The sequence below is a fragment of the Fistularia commersonii genome, chromosome 12 (genome assembly GCF_037954325.1).
Source record: "Fistularia commersonii isolate RoL2024-O1a breed Wild chromosome 12, RoL_Fcom_v1.0, whole genome shotgun sequence".
Lineage (NCBI taxonomy): Eukaryota > Metazoa > Chordata > Actinopteri > Syngnathiformes > Fistulariidae > Fistularia > Fistularia commersonii.
Window position 1 is genome coordinate 11,330,430 of NC_141295.1, and position 20,233 is coordinate 11,350,662.

Sequence of the window (20,233 nt, forward strand, 5' to 3'; positions counted from 1 at the left end):
GTGGATGAGAGGGTGTTAATCAAATGAGGGAGGCTGGCAGGGTACCTGAGTCTGCTGGGGGACATTCAGAAAGTTGTCCCGTGTTCCGATGCCGACAAACCGGTTGGGAGCTGTGGAGCCTGGCGTGGAGTATGCTATAAACAGAGAGAGACAAGTGTGTACATGCTTTTACACACACACATACACACCGAGCTCATAGTAGAGTTTGTTGCTCTCATCATCATTGTCTGTATATTTTATCTGATATGATCTCATAAGGGGGCTATATGTCACTGTCACACAAATTACCAGGAAGAGACAGTGAGGGTCGGGGACTCTGATGCCCCATTTGTCATATGGATGATTTGTTCATGGCGGTGGGTCGAATTGTATTTTCCTTCATTTAACCATGTAATCTGTGGTCAGTAAGGGGATGCGCAGTCTGTAATGAATCGTGTGACCATGAGGAAGCTATTTTCCCCGAATATGGCTGATCGTCATTGATGAGCCTCAGCAGCCCCTGGCTCCTAATCACAGAAAACCACTGAGGACTCTCTGCGGGTAAAATAATAGGGTGACCAGTGGAGGAACTGAATTCATCGCCAGTGGTAAGCGATGCCTCATTTGTGTTCTTAGCTTTAGAAAAGCATCTTGTCTATGAAGCGACACCGTTTCATGATGCCACAGGGTTTCAAATTTAGGGCAGTTGTGCTCACTGGACTCCAACGTAGCCGAGTGGTTAAGAGTTGATATGTATTACTTGAGTGAAGTTCAGGGAATGGGGATGTGTGGGGGTGATTGTGAAAGGGGCTGGAAGGTAATGCATGAGTGGGACTGTGTCATATGAATATGTGTGTGTTTTCTCCATGACTGCAATTGCAATATCGTGAATCATAAGACAAAATTAGAGGGAATAGAAAAACAAAACAAAACAAAAAAAAAAAAACAGTGATAGCATCCACTGAAATGAGAAGAGAGTACGAAAAGTATGATATTTATTTATATATAAATATTGTCATATAAATAAATAATAAAGCAACATATTGATCTGAGAGAGCTGGAAGGGAGAGGGGGAGGAAAGACTGATAGGACAGGAAGAGGAGGAAAAAGTCAAAACAAAAGAAGGAGAATGTGCCCCGGTTGCTCCGTCCAGTGCCCCCTCTTGGTGTGCCTCTCCCGTGGCCCGACTCTTGCGCCGCACCTGTCCGGGTGCATCCAAACAAAGCCTCAACACTCTCTCATAACACTCCTCTCTCCCGCTCCCCCAGTGTAGCACTAATTACACAGGTTTGATTAGGGTTTATCTTTCATGTTTAGAGAGATTGGGTTGTTCTTGTTACACTGTGATATCTATGTTTTCTTGTTGTTTTCAATTTTAATTGTTGTGAGATTTGTGTGAAAGTGGCGAGGGGATTGGGTGGGTAAAGTGGGGCAAGATGGTTGTTTTTTTTGTTGTTTTTTTTTTTTTTTGGAGTCCACGCCAACTGCCCTAATTTTGTTCCCTTAAAAAGAAAAAAGAGAGAAATAAGAGTAAAAAGAAACAAAGAAAGGAGAATATGAAAATATATCATATGAAAAAGGGGGGGGGGGGAGAAAAGTGAAAAAAGAAAGGAGAAAAGGGGGTAGATTGTGTTTCCTGTGTCACAGACCGACATGCAATGTCTGTGTTGATCAAAGGCTTGTGGCTACAGAGGCAACGTGCACAGGGCCCTGCTCTGCTCTGTTCCCACCCAAACTACAAAACACATCAAAAAGGAGCATGAGACTACACTGCCTCTTGTGGTGCTAGCAGGAAACCCAACACCATAGAGCATGAAAAGAAGAAGAAGAAGGAGAAGAAGAAGAAGAAGACAATATGAAGTTTTGGAGGAAACAGAGACAGTAGCAAAAAAAAAGGCTTTAGAGGTTTGCAAAGACATGAGGAGAGAAAAGACGTCTGAACTTCAGAGCAAGTTTAAACGAGAGATACAAGAGAGCATGAAAGAGGACTTCTGGTTTGGCAAAGGCGTGGCTTCTGCCTCAACCCAATTGGACCTTTCTAGCGCAGTACAGTATGGTAAAGTCTGTAAGGTGAAGGATCACCAATGAGTCAAGCTCCTGGGGCTGCTGAGAGGTTGACTGAGGCGTTAGCAACCTTGTTGGAAGCGGATGGTCGTCTACGGCTATGGCCAAACTAATGAAAACTACAGGAGTAGCCGCTGAAATCCTTTTATATCCTAAAATCTATCCTTTTTTGCAATGTTAGATTGAGGGCTCCCATTGCATTAATTGTACCATTGATTCTAGAAGTTCTACAACGACTACATCTACAATGGTCTAATACACCAGAAGCAGTCCTGCTCGGAGAAGACGGCATATAGGAGACCTATGGAAAATTCCTTTGGACTGGCTTTTATGATAAATTTGGTGGGAGACTGGGGCAGTAATGGGAGTTTGTGGAGGGGAGTGGGGAGTGACTTACACGGAGATGCGGGTGAGCTGAGTCCACCGTCAGTGGGCGTGCTGATGGTTTTAGAGTCGGGCATGGGGAGGGGCACAGGGCGTGCCACTGGGGGTGGCGGGGGCAGCAGGAAGGAGCCCGGCATTTTGCTCTGGCCACCTCCATTAGGCTGCAGACGGACCATACAGACAGGGTGAGCAGCAGACACCCCCAGATCATATAGTCCACAGGGAGCCAGACACGGACACACAACATCAAGTCACATACCAAGGATGCGCCAATATCGACGGATGCCAAAAACATGCACACAGGTGAGGCAAAATACACCAGGGCAAACCAAATAAACACACAAACATACTTGGACAAAAGAGGCCTACTGTCGTAAAAACAATGGAACACAAATATCAGTAGCATCTGGCCAAAAATAATGGAGCAAATAAGGGGGAAAAAATTAATGATGAACACTGTTTCACAAAGGTGGAAAAATGAAGTTGTCATATAGGGAAATCATTACAGTGCAACGTTAATAGTTTTATCGGTCAGCGATGTAGAATATGCGTTAGTGCATGCACGGTGCATGATGAATGTGAATGTGCATTGGATGTATATCATGTCTTGATTTTGCAAAAAAATGAGAACATATGGACTTGATAAGTGGGTTCAAAGTTGCCCAGGCCAGGTTTACAGTAGAGGTTTACAGTATGACCAGCGACTAGCGCCCTTTACCTTAGTGAATGTACGTCATAGTAATCCTGAAATATCCACAAGAAGCCAGTGGATGCCAGAAGCACACTGTACATATGTTGCAATGCCAAATACTCTCTTTTTAGGTTGGGTGCTTGCGGGGGGAGGGGGGGATTGCTATAGTGGTAGTCAAAATGGTACCCTTCTCCAGTGATTTGCTGATTTAGACCTAAAATTTCTCAATATCCTCCCACTTTGAGTTTCAGGTGGCCGTTGCAGGTGGCCCTCAACCAAAGGCTCTCAGTGGCTCCCGACACGGTGTTTATTTTCTCAAGACTTATTTGGTACTTAATCTTCTGCCATGCATTGTTCAGAAAAGAAAAAAAAATCCCCTTGACTGACACACTAACAGTTAAGAGTATGTGCTTCATGGGAATTGGCCAATAAAAGATTGTTCTGCTATTGCAGTTTCAAATGTCAGTGATGTGGTCCATATTGGGAAATACAATACTTCGTGCAATTAAAATAATGATCGACTGAGCAAATTTGACTGGATGCACCTCCATTAATCCTTACCAGGTAAGCAGAACAGCTGGTCCAACCGTTTTAAGCTACATGTTTGACCGTGCATTACAATGCACGGTCAAACAAAGTGATCTGCTCTGACCATAGCACCATAGCACCATAGCTGTGACTCTAAATGAATTTTCATCATCATTCACCATACATTTCAAAGTCTGCATACATCTGTTTTCCACTTTTCCGTATCTATTTGACACTTTGTCCCCGCACTGGCAAGCAATATTGCCTTTCTCCTTTTGCCAGACAGTGACTGGTTTTCCAACAAAATTTTCTGAATTATCAATGCCTGTAACTCTGAGACCCGGGACCTGCCTGAAGGTTATCTGGGATTATAATACTGTATGGCTTTGAACCTATGATTAATCAAATGTCTGTGACGTTTATCAACAGCTTATCTAGCTTCTCTTTTTTTCAACTAATACCCTTCGACTCTTGTAAACACATTTTTGTCAAAAGATTAAAATTGCCATGACAAAATAACCTCTTGACACTTGGTCTGTTAAGACACATAAGAAAATGATGGAGCATAATAATTCTGTCTTTCATTTGAAATTTACCAGCAGCGGCATACAGAAAATTGATTTATGATCCTTATAAAGGTATTTTATTTCTATATTTATTTTTTTATGTCTGCATGCCCTCAACCGCATCAAACTTCAGATCACTTACCTGTGCACTTGGCTGTCCCGGGCCATCGGTGCACACAAACTGCACAAACTCCTTAAGCGGGTCCTGGTGGTGATGATAGCGTATGGTGGGGTGGGTAAAATAAGGGCTGGACTGCTGGATGATAGAGGAGGAGGGAAAATGCAGGGCTGAGGCTGAGGCACGGGGACTCCCTGCAGAAGACGGGTGATAAGTTTGGGAAATGAGAACAGGAAAGGAAGAAGAATACTGTGAGAAAATAAACAAAATACTTGAAAAAGGATTCTGTTCATGTCAATTGTCTCTTCACTTCAGATGGTGAGTAATGCAACACGTTATACAATAAGATGTTCCACACATGACCATGCACACGTATGGGGGTGTATAAAAGACATGCATGTGCTTAAGTGCATAAGACATGCATATGCTTTAACTAAGCAGCAACTCAGCTGGCATCAAAGACTAGTTTGCTGCTCAAGCCTATTACTGTCATAATACAAAAAATGGCTGTCACACTTGTGGTGGAGTGAAGCTGAATCTGCATGTAACTGACCAACTGGCGTTATCCCTGGCCATTGGACAACATCTGGTGCTACTCACTTTATGAATCAGCCAGCTAGCTTCCCTTGTAAGTATTATAATCCTGGCATTACTACATGTGCTCATGTGCACGCTCACAAAAACGCAGTTACATACATTTTAGAGTACTTTCTACCTTCTGCTTTGCCTCCACTTATCTCTCTAACTCGCTGTCTCTGTTTCAAACGCGCACGCACGCACACACATACACACACACACACACAGAGGTAGGGTATATCAGAACCTTAGACAATGGTTTTTTCCACTTTTCTTTTAATGCTTGTCAGTGATGTGAAATCAATCAGCAGCGTATCGTTGCTATGTGGTTCTGCCCAGTAGTTTGAAGCTTGAGAGAGAATCTCCCCTCCGCCCTCAACTGACCACAAAATGCCTCCTGGAGACATTACCCAGCCAGCCAGCCAGCCAACCGCACACACAACCTCGTACACACACTATGCTCCACTGTCTGCCTAGTGTGCTAAGATTCTATGGCTGAGGCAATTTGGCAAACTTAACTAAACAGCCAAGCTGCTAGGTGAGGGAAGCCTGGCGAACAAGCATCTGTGATTATGTCTGTCACCTACTGTCCCCTGTGTATACTGTACTCACAAAGTGTGTTCAGCACCAGTTGTATTGCTTTCTTCTGCCTCCTCCCCTTGGTAGTTCTGTATTGTACACATTTTCTGTGTTTTTAACTTTGAATTTCTGTTTCTGTGTTTCCATCTATACGTGTTTCAGTGTAGCTTCTCTGAAAGTGGCACGGTCTCCATTACAGCTTCCATGTGCCTTTGTACAATATTGGTGTATGTGCATAATCCTGCCACAATGGTGGACTCTCCAGTAGAGTGTAATCAGACAGCAGTCGTTCTGGCAGCTCTCCATGTCACTCCGGAGCCAAAAACAGGACATAAACCATCCAGGCCTGACCCCTGCTCACCCACGCTCACCAGGCCTAGACAAAAAGAGCTAGCAGTTTCCGTCTACCCAAGGCAGGCCATGGTTACTAACGGCATCTTCCCCTGTCTGTCTATCCACATCTTTCTTTTCATTCTTCTCCATTCCCTCTCTCTCTCTCTCTCTCTCTCTCCCCATTCTCCAGTCTCTTTATAGATCCGAGGCCTCCAAGAGACATTCTATTTGGATAGCAGCCATTTTAGCACAGTGTCCTCTGCAAGAGTGTAAATTTACACATGCGTGCATGTCTGTATCCGCGTCTTTGGACACAAATTCATCCATACACAATGTCGTACACTGTGCCTATTAGAGCCTCTCAATTAAACGAAAACCTCTTTGTCAACAGTCCACATGCACAGTTGGGCTGTGTGAGAAGTGTGTTGGGGAAACAGAAACCTAAGCAGATTCCTCACACCTCTTCAATGAATGCGCAAAACAAACGGGCAAATTCTAGAGTTTAATCGAAATGCAAAACTCAATCTGGTGTTTTCAATTCTTGTGCAAATCAAACAGTGTAACCACTGAAGATACAGCCCAAGCTATATTTTCTAAATATACTGCCGAGAGCCCGGCAAGTAAAATTCAATACATTTCAACATGGAGGGCGATGAGTTCAAATGACCTTTACATGGTAGGTGTGGTTTGGCAGTGGACCAAACCATCCCTTTGAGAGAGAAATGGAATGAGAGAGTGAGAGGAGGACATATTTATTCCTTTGAAAAGTGAGACCAGCCTACAGGGACTTGTTGGCAAACTAGAGATCCCAGAGACTTTGGGAATTCTCTGACTGTAGATGGAGAAACCATGTCGGATATGCTATTGCACCAAAATGCTCTTGGCAGGACAACTTGCCCTTAGTGCATAATAGAAAGAAGGCCTTAGAAACACTGGAAGCTAACAGAAACATCAGAACACTTTCCTTGTGTCCTTTAATAATCTCCATTTGCCCTGCACTCTCATCAAAAGGAAGCATGTAAAAGCCTCAATGCTGTACGTCTTTTAGAAAAGACAAAATTCAAAACAGCAAATCCTGAAGCTGGCACAAATCTACTGCACCCCCTCCAACCCCCCGACGCCGTGTTCCGCCTGGGTTATGAAGCTCATTGTGTTGGGATCGAAAGCGTTTAAGTGCAATAATGGATGCCCTGAAACAATGCATTTACAAATGAAATTTAAAAACACAACTGAACTAGACTCGGCTCGACACACAAATATGCATTAGTTGGTGAGATGTGATGAGAGTCAGTCACAAAGGCATGGATGCAGCGATGGTACCATGCAATGACAATATTAAAAACACACAGCCACAAAGATGGTTGTAAAACAAATGGAGGAAGAGAGGCTGAAAGAGAGAGAGAAATTTCGGCTGAGCCATGATGGCAACGTTGAAGAGGTGAAACTGTGGATATCTGGCTTCTCAACAGTCACAACTGTGGGATTTGATAGTTTGATGCTGCTCCCTCAGCAAAGTGAAACCATGATTTCATTTTCAGGAACACGATGGTAGAATTTCTTTTGCTCATTTTAAAGGACAGTTTGAGTTGCAAATGTGGCAATCTCCTCTTCCTTCTCTCTCTTTTTCAGGATATAAAAGGGGGGGGGGTGTCAGGGTTGTTGGGTTCATGGCAGGGCTCTCACCTGGTCTCACTCCTGCCAGCACAGGCAGCGGGTGGTGTGTGAACGCCATGCGGGGGGACCTCGTCTGGGAAGTCAGGGCGTTGAAATCAAACTTCCCCGGCTTCTTAAGTGAACCAGGCGAGGACAGTCCTGGCGAAAAAAAAAATGGGATCAACAAAAAAAGTGGGAGGAAGAGGGAGAAAAAGAGAGAGGTGGTTTTAATTAATAAATTGTAACTTATTTTATGGATTAAGCTAAAAAAAAGGTTATGGGGAGTTTAACAATCATGATTTTCTGTTTTTTTACTGTTTAATATCCTTATTGGTTGATGGCAGTGCATTGCGCCCCTGTTATTTTAATTCCCTCCTATTGACTTTATCGAGCCAATAAGGATGAGTCAATGATACAGCAAGAAAGTACAAAGATGTAAAAAAAAAAAAAAAAAAAAAAAAGGACAAAGAAAGGTTGACTTTTTCTTTGTTGGCGCTCCAAAGTCAAAATAACCCATGCAAATGTATAGGATTCCCAACTCCCAGCTTAAAACTTATAGACCGAGTAATATTTCATAGCCGAAGTGCATTTCTTCAGAGACAAAAAAAGGGGAAAATAACTAAAGCCAATATTAAACTACTCTTTGTTTTAGAGCCAAGGCACATCTGTAGCTATAATAACCTCCACGGTGCCACTGCATGTTTTTTCTGTCTCATCTCTTTCTCTTGGTTTCTCTCTCTTTTTCAGGTGCCAACTCTGGGCTTTCTCTGCTTATAAGTATGGCCACCGTACAGCCACAGTCAGCTAGTTGTGGTCTGGCCGCTGCAGAGCTCACAGGCTGGCTGCACGAGAAGAAGGCTTCATTCAGAAATAGCACAAACTGTACAGTATGGACACGGCAGCTGCTGAGTGTGAAAGACAAGCAGACGGGCAGAGAGAGGAGACAGAGGGAGAGGGGGAAAGAGAGAAAGAGAGAGAGCGAGAGAGAGACAGAAAGAAAGAGAGAGAGAGAAAAAGAGGCGAGAAGAACGTGGGAGACATGAAAATATGCGATGGAGCAAAGGAGTGAGAGAGCAAGGCAAAATCTGTGAAAAAATGCAGCAGCGTCTTGTATTTCAATGCATTGCTCTAACAACATGTATGAAATTGAAATGTCATAAGATGTTAAATATGGTTATTATCTTGCACACGTGCGAACACACACACGCACACACAGCGGAAGAACACACTTGAAGCACGAGCACGTATATACACACAAACACAAAGGCAGAAATATAGGTTTCCTCTTCATTAAGTTTTTTCCGTCTAATCTTCAAAACAAGTGCGTCACATGATAATATTTTCATTTTTAACTTTTTCAGACGCCCGCTTTTCTTTTTTTTTTTTTTTTTTTTTGCAGCCTATTTCTGTAGCCCCTCCGCATCAAACAAGGCATTAAATACGATTCCTCTTCAATTCTCCAGCTGGAGATGTGTGAAAGTCTATGGTAGTGCGGGGGCGTGTAAAACCTTCCCTCCCTGTGAGAAAGAGTTAGGTCTCAAGCAGGTGGGAGTGAATATGTGTGAACCATTTATGTCTTCAGTAGACATACTCCCCCCCTCCTCCCCTCAACTGTAGCGGGAGTCTGGGGGCGTATTGTACTGTCAGACAGATTCCAAGCATGAAGACAACCTCGATCCCACTTCTGACACCAACAGTTAGCAGTGATTGCTATGACACTGTCACACTAGTGGGAGCAGGGGCTAGAAATAAGAGCGGTATGCGGTGACTTAAACAAGAAAAGGCACTGAAGGGGAAAGATGAGATTAAAAAAACAGACCCTCGGAGATTAAACAGTTATAGTTCACAGAGGCGGTCTTATGTGGTGGTGGTGTTTCAGAGGAATTGAGTGTAGCACTTGGAAACGGCATTAAAAAAAACAAAACAAATAAAACTCGGAACATCAGATTAAAATTAATGTACAGAAACTTGAAGCAATTTCTCAATCGTCGAGGGGGAAAGCGAGAGTGTTTGGCACTTCAGAGACAGCACAGATCTGGTTTACGTGTGTTTCTGCACTGTTTCTCTCCTGGCAAGCCCGAGTGTTACACTGGCAACTAATCAAGCGCTCCCATGATGACCCTTCTGTCTCTTTGCACTAACAGGCCTGCCACCAGATGCGCCACTGAAGTACTCAGACACACTCACATACACAATTGGAAGACAATAGATAAAGTAAAGTCAGGAAATTCTCCTATCTTAAGAGATGTGAACCACATAAGTATGTTCAGTCATTTCCCCCTGAGAGCCTGTAACACCTAACTTGAAGCACCGAGCGCACCGCCCCCCACCAGAACTCTCTACTGCATGATGTATTTTACAATCATTTTGGTCTGATATGAAATCATGGTTGCCTCCACGAACCACCCCCCCTCCCATCCTTGAGCCCCTGTGGAGCAGATGTCTCCTGCATCCTCGTGGATCCCATGGCTACACACACAGAAACACCATCTGGGACCATGCTTCAGCTGTGTGTGTGTGTGTGTGTGTGGCATATGTAAAAATCTAACAGTGTGTATGAATGCATCTCCTCACACGTGTGTGCTCTGTTGTTTATTGGGCGAGGGGGCAGGGAATTTGGGGAGGAGGTTGTTGTGGCTAGAAATTGAAGCGCACCTATGTTTTGAGGTGCTTTTAATTTTTTTTTAAATGTATTTTACGCACACATACAAAACGTGCCTGCGTATGGTTGTTTGTTTACCTACCACCCCAAATGGACAGGAATTCCTTGGTGAGTTTTGCCTGTGGCAGGTGGGATCCTTTGCAAGACACCGCACTACATGGGAATCTCATGCTGCTACTCAATCCTTCCCTGCTCTCCCATCTTTTCCTCTTTTTCATCCTCAATATCTTGTATTTTAGGAAACAGCCAGCGACAATGAAATACAACTGAAAAAAATGACATAAAGCAGTAACCGCCTGACAATTACAAAGGCATTTGGTTTTTTTCTCTTGGATTTGTAAATTAAATTGTGTAAAAGCATCCTGATTTCCACGCTACTGCTATTTGCCAAACTCATTAGGAGGTACACAAGGCTGTTTGTTGCACTTTAGAGAGTAAGGGTTTGGTAGAGAGTGAGAGACCAAGAGGGAGTGAAAGATAGAGAGAGAGAGAAAGAGAGAGAAAAAGCAGGAGGAAGGCTGGAAAATAAGAGGAGGTGAGGCTCTGGAGAGAAAGGGCGTGCAGAAGCCCCTGTTGTGGCTCTGATGAGCAGCCTCTTAATTACATTTACAGCTAAGTGGAGCGAGAGCAGGAGAGCAGCCACTGAGGTTCGGGTGAGAATAGACGGGCAAAACCCAAACCAGTGCTCTTGGATCTCCGGGTTCACGGGAACTTGTTTCTCTCGTTGACTAACCGCTTGTGTCTTCTCCCCTCACTCTCTGGTCCATCACTTTTCACATCTACTATCCTGCTTTTTCCCCCCCTCTTCCACTTTTGATATTGTTTCTCCCCCTCCCGGAGGTCCTTACCGCACTCCACGTTTTCAATTAGACAGAAGGGAGAGAAGGGAGCAGGAGGAAGGCTTTTACACCGCTGAGCCACACAGACAGTAAGTGTCTTAATGAGGGATTATAAGGCAGGGAGCGATGGAGAGACAGAGAATGAGGCAAGGCAGGCACCTAAACACCTGCAGGGGTGGGGACTCTGGTGAGCCTGTGGGTTTTGACGCGTGCACGTCTGCCTGTGAGGGATGTTCTATGTGTGTCTGTGTCTGATAGGGCATCTGTGTATACACAGTACATCTGCACATGTGTATGCGTGCACGTACTGTCTGAGAACGTGTTCAAGTTTTTGTGTAACAGAGTGAGAAGACATAGGAAACGTTGTCCGCTGCTGTTGTCAGTGTCGGCCTGCTGACAAGTGTCAGTTAAAGCACCACTGCTAAGGCACGACTGGAGAGATAAAGCCAGGGGTTTGAAGCGAGTGGGGTGGAAGCTGCGTGTTTCACAAAGCACGTGTGAATAAAACTGGACATCCTGACACTTTATCTCGAAGGAAATGCAATGTCATGATACAACTTTGAATCAGCAGCAACAGGCATCAATCTGACATCTAAACATACAGTGGTTAAAATCTTATTAAATCTTATCTTAACACACACACACACACACACACACACACACACACACACACACACAGAAATGACTGAGCTACAGCAAGGCTAAAATGAAGCAAATATATATAGATATATATATATATATGTGTGTTTATATAAATATGTATATGAGTGTAATCAATATTGTTCTAACCATGGTAAGGAAACTGCACGCCATCGTTTTCATGTTTTATCTTCCTCTCCTGCACACTCGCCAAATGGTGCTGCACTGAAAGTGGAGAAGGGTATTGTTAACAATGAGATAGGGGAAGAGTGGGATAGAGAAATAGAAAAGGAGGGGAAGTCAGAGAGTGATTACTTGTCAGTGATGGAATTAGTGAAGGACCGATAATCAACACAACATCAGGGCAATTGTATGGCTCTGTTGAGTGAGTGAGAATTGAAACTTTTAGGAACAAAGTTGTGAGGAAGTGAATCGAGGGGAGGTTTTTCTAAGAGTTGTAGGATGTGAGGTTTATGGGGTAGGATTACTGAACATGGGGGATAAAGAGAGTAGTTTACAAAGTGGAATAGAGGTAATGCTTACTTGCAAAACAATGGAATCACCGAGCTAACGCCTTATTATAGGCTGCTGCAAGTTGTTATTCTGCACCCTTGGTGCATTCCAGGATTTACATTGTGAAACTGTCTGCTATTAGGTGTATTTACCTAGGCTTATCCATTGTGAATTATTTTTTTTATTGCACTAATGAAAGTGACTGAGTGCCTTGCACAATGTGGACGGCTTCGAATCTGCGATGATAAAACCAGAAGAAAAGAATACTCAAACTGGTTCAGATTGATTTGATCACAAGGTGAAGTAGATTGCTATAGAGCAGGTGCATTGACGATCATTTATGTTTTGTTTCTCTGCAGCATAACCATTCAGAGCTATTAAATACACATAGGGCACTACATTTTGGCAGCGAAACATACAAATCCCTTCATATAAAGCGAAGGCTTTAGCAACAATTTGATTGGATTGGACAAGGACGCCACAAATTTAGACCACTTTTAACTATTTTGCTTTACACCGGCATAAACACTATGATCAACTGACCCTGAAACGTGTGTCACAAAGGATGTACTAAAGCTGTAGTTCTAATCCGCTCTGGGAGCAGGTTGAGATACAAATGTACATTGAAAACACCTCTGGAAAAAAATTAGACACTGACAACACTGGTTATCATAGTAAAGCCTTACACATCTTGAACTTTTGCAGGCAAGAGTCATTAAACATTTGTATTGTTTTTAAACTGATAATGCAGTTGCTTACAAGACTGTTTACCAATCCCAAGTTTGCAGCTGGACAAATTAGGGGGATTTCCAACAGGGATTTTCACCGGCTATGAAGTGGCTATGAACAGTCACAGAAGTGCATTTAGCAACCCATTCTAGCACTTTATTTTATTCACATTTCAATCGTCCGAAAAATCGATATATCATTCTCTGCTCACTTTCCTGAACTATTTTTTCCAGCCGAATTGTAAAGTGTGAGTCGAGTCAAGAGAAGAAAGTCAGCAACACCAATAACACACTAGGGTTGTGAAACCAACAGGGTTTCATTTCTTTTTTAATGACTCGTTACTCCAGCTCTTTCTAAGATAGAGAAAACCTTTGCTATTCCCACGACATAGGAAATTGCATGTTTTTGTGCTGCGTGCAGCCGTGAGACAGCTGAGGAAGAGAGATCTTTTCGGCAGAAAATATTAAGAAGGGAACTCGATGTTCCCCTGTTGTTTACCGCTGCGTTTTTCAACAAATATTGTTGGGGCATGACGTCTAAAAGTAGATGAAGAATAATAGAACCTCTACAGGCAGGCACCCCCACTTTTAAGATGCCATAAAAATTAAATCTTGCATTCCATTCATTTCATGAAGTATTCATGATTATAGTCAAATTAACTCATGTGCTATTGATAATGCAATAATATGAGTCTACTGACTGTTATTACTTTGAAATTATTTTAATAGCATTTCCTTCCTCCATGTTTCTGGCAGCTACGTTGATTTTAGCTGTATTAGGGATTTTTTTTCTTGCATTAACCATGTTTGTTAATGTTATGGTTAGTTCAACCTGGGTGAAAATAGGGAACATTTCCAGCCCCTTTTATGTCATGGCTCTTTCAAAAAGATTTGTAAAACCCAGGATTAGTCAGTAAACTTATAAACTCCCTCATTACTGCAGTTTTGCAAGGTCACTTGACCGCATATGGTGAAATGGCCTCATGATACAAACCCATGGTTAATTTTAGATTCATCAAGCTTTTTTATGTTTTCACACAGAATCAGTGTGTACGTTTGCTAGTTTGTCTATGGTGGTTAGGTTTTGCCGGAGCTATTTCACTCAATATTTTACAGTCAGGCTGACTTCCGAGGCCTTAGAAATGGTTAAGGGGGAAGTGGGGGGGCTTGCATGGGTGTTCAGATTTGTTTCAATTGCTGTCTAAAAGGAGGGGTATTTTGGTGAGGGAGTGGAGGAAAGAAATGGTTAAAAGGAGACTCCAGGTTAAGACTTTGGTGATAGTAGGGTGAGGGGCAGGCAAGAAGATAAAGAAATGTTGATGATGGTTGCTTTAGTGGCCAACAGGTGTGAGGTGGGCCAGAGCGGTACCTGCATCCATATCGTTAGGCCACGCGCTGGACTGGGATGAGCTGGCTGCAGGTGAGCGACCAGGATAGAAAACATCATCTGTAGGGCTCTCCAGCTCACTGTCATCTAATGACTTCCTCTTGGTAGAGCTGAAGACATGGAAAGATTGTTTGGTGAGTGGAGGCAGAGAGAGGTATGATATATATACGTGTATATACACACACACACACACACATGCACACACACATAGATATATAAATAGATATATATATATATATGTATATATACATATATATATGTATAAAGGTTGGATTAAGGATAAAAGAAAGAAAAGGAATGATAAAAAAAAGTCAACACTCAAACAAGCACTCGACTATTGACCCTTACAGCAAACACAAATAATTACATGCCCTGAAGCGGAACTGACAACAAACACAAAATGTGAAAGTTACAAATGAAAAGGGAGGGAAAAGAAAGGAACCGTTTGAAAGCAGAGAAGGAAGCCCATTAAGACTTTCTCTACCTGCGTGTGTGTGTGTGTGTGTGTGTGTGTGTGTGTGTGTGTGTGTGTGTGTGTGTGTGTGAGGTTGTGCTGTGCCTGCTTAAGTTTGTGTCCTTGTAGTTATTTGTAACTACCTCCGTGGAAGATTTGCGTACAGCTCCACCTCAGACCTACGGTGACGGCAGAGGGAGGGGCAGAGGTGAGAAGAGAGAAAAAGAAAAGTTAAGAAAGAGGAGAGAGGAAAGCAGAAAAGTTCTATCATACATGTATAAAGAGGAGAGCAACTAACCCACAGACACACATACATAAAGAGGACTGAGAGGACCATTCATATTAAGTGCTCAATGAAATGGCATACTTTACTTGCCAGTGGAGTCACCCTTGTGGCAGGAAATGATATAATATTGGCAGATAATACTGTATTTTCACACTTTCCTCCAGCTGCCCTTGGCATTGAAAAATCATGTACCAACACAACGTGGGCACTGTCACATGATGGCTTCACCCTCAAGCGCTTGAGCAAATGCTTGACAGCTGGACTTTTAAATTAGTCACTGGCATTTTTGCAGAGCAAAGCGGACTTCTGCACGTTGGCCCCCATCCCCAAACGTTATCTGTGTATGTGCTTGTGTCTGCAGTTGGTCGGGATTGAGTTACCTGGTGGAAGGAGGTGAGGTGAGGGAGCGTCGCCCCAGGGCCACTTGGTTGATGTTGTAGTAGCTCGGGCTGCTGTCCAGGTCAGCCAGTGAGAAGTTAGGACCTGACGCTGTGGCTACAGGAGCTAGCAAGAAGTAAGAAGTGTGTGTGGGAGGGGTAACCAGAAAAAGAGAGAAAAAAAAAGGAAAAAAAATCAAAATAAAGCTATAAACTTTTACTTATATGAGCTTTTACAGGATATTAACTAATACACCAATTCCTTTTGACAGTGCTACAATACTACCTTCACTGGCCCAATTTGGATCAACATGAGAACGTTACTGATTTTATGAGTTATTTCAACTTACTCTGTGACACTCTGACAAGCTCTGCCACGTTCCACACCCCTGAGGTGACAAAGCAGTCTTGGAAACTCAGGTGGCCTGCACAGAAAAGGGACATTATTCAAACATGCACTTAAACACACAAAAGCTTTGGTAAGATAAAAAAAATAAAAAACAGTTCACTGAAAATTTTAATTATTTTTTTTCCTCTAGGGAGTGTGGCCATCTGCAACTGTTTGCAGATTAACATCTGTGTGAGTGTGTTTGCAAATTGGGTCTATGCTGATAAACAGGACTGATAAGCATGGTGGAATCAATTCCTGTATCCTGATTTTTACAGTTTGGACATTGTGTGTGGCATCCGGCCAGCAGGCACTGGCAAGCACACACTAAACATTTGCTGCTTCATGTGAGAATTCATTTTGTGTTTAGTTTCTTTTTAAATTACTTTTATAGGAATGAGTTTTCATGCCTGCACGTGCGCATTGTTTTATCTGATCATCACAAACTATGTGTTTTTATGTGATGAGTGAGTCTCTGTTCATGATGTTCTAATACTGACAGAGTGTATCTGCCACAAGGCAACTGCAGCCAGTGATTGTTATTTGGCGTCAGCCCAGATGAATGTGTCTGTATGTGTGTGTGTGTGTGTGTGTGTGTGTGTGTGTGTGTGTGTGTGTGTGTGTGTGTGTGTGTGTGTGTGTGTGTGTGTGTGTGTGTTTGTGTGTGTGTGTGTTGTATTTGCAACTAAATCTGTGAAAAATTATTTGAGTTTTAAAACTGTCTTGATTTTGGCCAGTAGTTCCATGGTGTTGTACTTGATTTATATGGTCACAGTAACAACTGGTTTTAAGTTCAGGTAACAGTTAATAGTTTTGGAATAGGCATTTCATTAGAATTGATGTTCTCACAGTGATACTTGTGCAGATGTGTGTGTTTGTGTTCACCTACCATTGGGCGGTGGTTTAATGTCTGTATCCCCTTGTTGGCTGGAGCTATCTGATTGTCCAGATTCTGTGCAAAAACAGAGAAGGCACGCTGGTAAGTTTACCATGTCTCACCAAATCCCAGTCATAAATCCATGCAACTAAGCCTGTGTAATTTGAAGTGTGAGGGAAAGGTGTGCTGTGTGTTTTGTTACTGATTTTTTTGTGACATTCTTGCATCTAAGAATGTTCTCTCCCATCTCCTGCCGTCCCTCCTGACTTAATGGCATCACAGCACACTGTAAATCATCACACCTTAAGTATCTAACCACGCAATCGTATCCCTCGCCCTAATCCTATTTAATACCTTCTTGCTGGCAGGGATTTATTCTGCGTAAACAGAGCACCTTACACATGCACACTCACATATGAGAACACACCCACACAAACATGCACACTCTCAATCTGTTTCTTTCTCTATGGTCCCCCCCCCCCCCATACTTTTTTTTAACACACAAACAAACTCGGGGAAAAAAGCTGACCATGGCAATCTGGCTGCCCTCTGGGAGTTGATGTAGAATATGTTAAAGTTGCAGGAAAACTTTTCTCCTTGGGATCAAATGAGGAACACAAACATGCGCACAAACATGGTCACGAACACACACACACACACACACACACACACACACACACACACAAACAAACACACACTAGCACACCGCACGTTACAACTGATCTATCAATGGGCTTCACTCATGTGAGCAGACATAAACATGCCAAGTCTTGGCAGCAAAAGGCTGCAATTAGGAATGGAGAAGCTACAGGCTGACAGGATGTAAGACACGGCTTTGTAATACGAGTACTTGGAGCATTCTTCAGGTTTTGGAAGCAATGAATGTGAGACTGCATCAATGTTTATGAATGTGTAACACTGGCTGGGAGACTAGGACCACGGATATGTAGCAGGCGAATATGACTGAGCTGCATTTGAATGACCGGCAGGGTGTGTGTTCGGGGCGGGGTGGAGCGTGGTGTTGGGGGTTTGAATGCAACTGGCCATCCGTCGGGGCCAAACAAGGCGGTAGCTAGCTAGCAAGCTAGCTAAAGGAGGTGTTTATCTGCAGGCTGTAGGTGATAACACAGCACACAGACTCCTGCCAGCAGCACTTGCCTTGCAGCTACACTAAGCCACAGATTAGCCTACTGAGAAGAAAAAATAACAGACCTGTCTCGCTGCCTACGAAGCACCGCTTAGCCACAAAGGGGGACGAGACAGACAAGAATGAAAAAAAAGAAGAAAGAAAAAAATAAAGGAAGAAAAGAAAGAAAGAAAGCAAAGAAATAAGGAGGACCTTCTTTTTCCTCCCCTCTTCTCATGCAAAATCTCTTTTCTCTGTCTCTCGATCACTGGCTGAATGCAATCCTGGCAGCCATCTTAGAGCTTGGCAGCCATCTTAGCATTGGCGGTAGCACCGCATTCCAGCTAACTGACAGCATTCACTCTAAAACGTATGAGGCTTTCCGTGTGCGCATTCAAAACATACACGCTTTTAATATGGACAAACTTGAGGTACACACTCAAAGTAAACATACATGATGGCCAATAAAGCTGTCGGGAAAACAACCCGACTTCTCTGGACTTTTCAGCGTTGCTCTAGATTTCTCTCCTAAAGCCAAACATACACTGATTAGATTCAGAGACGGTGTGCGCAGTGTTCTTGAAAGGTATCTGTTTAGATGTGTGCCTTGTTGGCATTAAATTTCTCAAGGCTTCAACAACATAATTCTCCATTACAAGTTAAAATAACACTTTTTCCAATTAACAGGACAAATTGGACTTCTTTTTTTTTTTCAACATCACAGTCTGTCCCACTTGTCAAATTAGGGACAATGAACAGTGAACAATTCAACTTTTACTTGCTTAAAGAGGGACTACATCTTGAAATTTGATCAACTTGTTTTTGTTTCACATTTCATTCATGCTGGATAATGTTAATAATCACACAGATACTTATACCTGCGCATTCTATCAGAAGTCACACACGAGATATTATAAAGTTTTGCTGTGATGTACAATTAGTTATGGAAGTTACAAGCTAGTTTCACTCGTCCAACATTTGTTCATGCTTTGCAACATGGATACAACGGTGTACAATACTGACAACTGACTTACATCTGTTAAGTTTTATCTGTACACGAGTTTATTTCTTAAAGTTAAACTTTTACCAATACTTTTAGTGTACTTGAGCCACATATTTCTGTCACTGATACCATCTTCCTTACTAAACCATAGTATCTCCTCAATTGAAATAATGTACTCTATTGTTCCAGTATGTCACCTCCACTAAGGACATCGTGCTTTCACCATTGTCTGTTTGTGGGGTTTTTGCATGTCTGTCTTACTGCTGATAAAGAAGCTGAGTGATTTTTGTGCTGAACACAAGAAATCTAAATGCTCTCCAAAGACTATTGAGAATCAAGCATTTTGTCAAATCACCAGACATAACTCCATTGTGTTGTTGTAATGGTGTGAAACACTTGGGCAAAAGAGTCTCGTGGTAGATGGGAGATATCAGGCAAATATTTTTTATCTGTGACACGCGTTTTTAAAATCACCCTCTTGCCCCAAAAGTCCAACTGACAAATGCTGTTTTTAAGAATCCATTTTGTTATGTATTGAAAAATATTAATTAATGAGAATTGTCCTTAATTTCCTTTTATATTCTGTTTAAAAGCAAACAGCTAAAGGGTTGATGGAGGATTTTATTTATTTAAATCTAATTGTGTTGCATTTTCTTAATAGCATGCTTACCAATCCTCTCAAACAGTATCTCTTTTCAAGACTAGGTCTCCACTTGAATTTTTAAACAGGCGGCATTACATTGCTCACTGAAAATCTGTGACATTGTTGTACACAACCGAGATCATTCTGGAGAGTGGAGTCATTAGGAGAGGGCGGTGAAAGAGTACAGGTCTGGTTAGTGGTTATCACTGCTTCGCCTGGTGCAGCATACAACTCCCCAAACCCCTCCCCTGCCCCCCTAACCACGCACCGAGGCCCTTATCTTCCCACGGCAGCCCCCCAATCCTAATCATTGTCCTGCAACCCCCACGATGCTTTTCCACCTCCAGCGACTCGAACGCTAACCCCAAACCTTTAAGCCCGCTCTGAAGTCTCTTCAGACCAGAACATTTTGTGGACCAAAGATAGATAAAAAGCACAAGGCTGACATGATTGCACCATTGACAATGCAGAAGTGCTTAGTTTTATAAAATGATTTATATTTTCAAAAGTAACGTCTAGCTCTTATACTTTTACAGCATGTATCTTAAAGCCCCTGCAATCTTCAGGACTCGACAGACAGGCCCGACTACTCAAAGTAGCACCGAAGAGTAAAAAAAAAGTTAATTTGGGGGGAATGGGGTACTTCAGTTACAATGCAATGCAAAACGTGTCCGAAAACATAATTAAAACCACACATGCAATGCATCAGATCAAGATTTAGCTTGAAATCAAATGAATCTCTGACTTGATTTCATAGCCTTGGAGTCCAAGGATAGAACATGAACATATTTCAAATAACCATCCTTACTGTTGTTGTTGATGAGATCATCATTATCATTT

General features: G+C 42.6%; 1 protein-coding gene across 35 annotated transcripts in view; it reads right to left on the reverse strand.

The window, feature by feature from the left end:
- Window positions 1-20,233, reverse strand: part of nfixa (nuclear factor I/Xa) — a 105,984-nt gene that overhangs the window by 5,156 nt on the left and 80,595 nt on the right. For 4 of the 35 annotated variants that reach the window (XM_086157055.1, XM_086157058.1, XM_086157061.1 and 1 more), the window contains 10 exons: window positions 16,634-16,696; window positions 15,707-15,781; window positions 15,360-15,483; window positions 14,837-14,872; window positions 14,222-14,349; window positions 11,762-11,836; window positions 7,502-7,630; window positions 4,355-4,524; window positions 2,441-2,588; window positions 46-134 (listed from right to left, as the gene is read on the reverse strand). In XM_086157055.1, the coding sequence (XP_086013181.1) occupies window positions 46-134; window positions 2,441-2,588; window positions 4,355-4,524; window positions 7,502-7,630; window positions 11,762-11,836; window positions 14,222-14,349; window positions 14,837-14,872; window positions 15,360-15,483; window positions 15,707-15,781; window positions 16,634-16,696 (1,037 nt within the window). The remainder of the gene's footprint in view (window positions 1-45; window positions 135-2,440; window positions 2,589-4,354; window positions 4,525-7,501; window positions 7,631-11,761; window positions 11,837-14,221; window positions 14,350-14,836; window positions 14,873-15,359; window positions 15,484-15,706; window positions 15,782-16,633; window positions 16,697-20,233) is intronic. The other 31 variants (XM_086157073.1, XM_086157080.1, XM_086157082.1 and 28 more) reach the window with 17 other exon arrangements.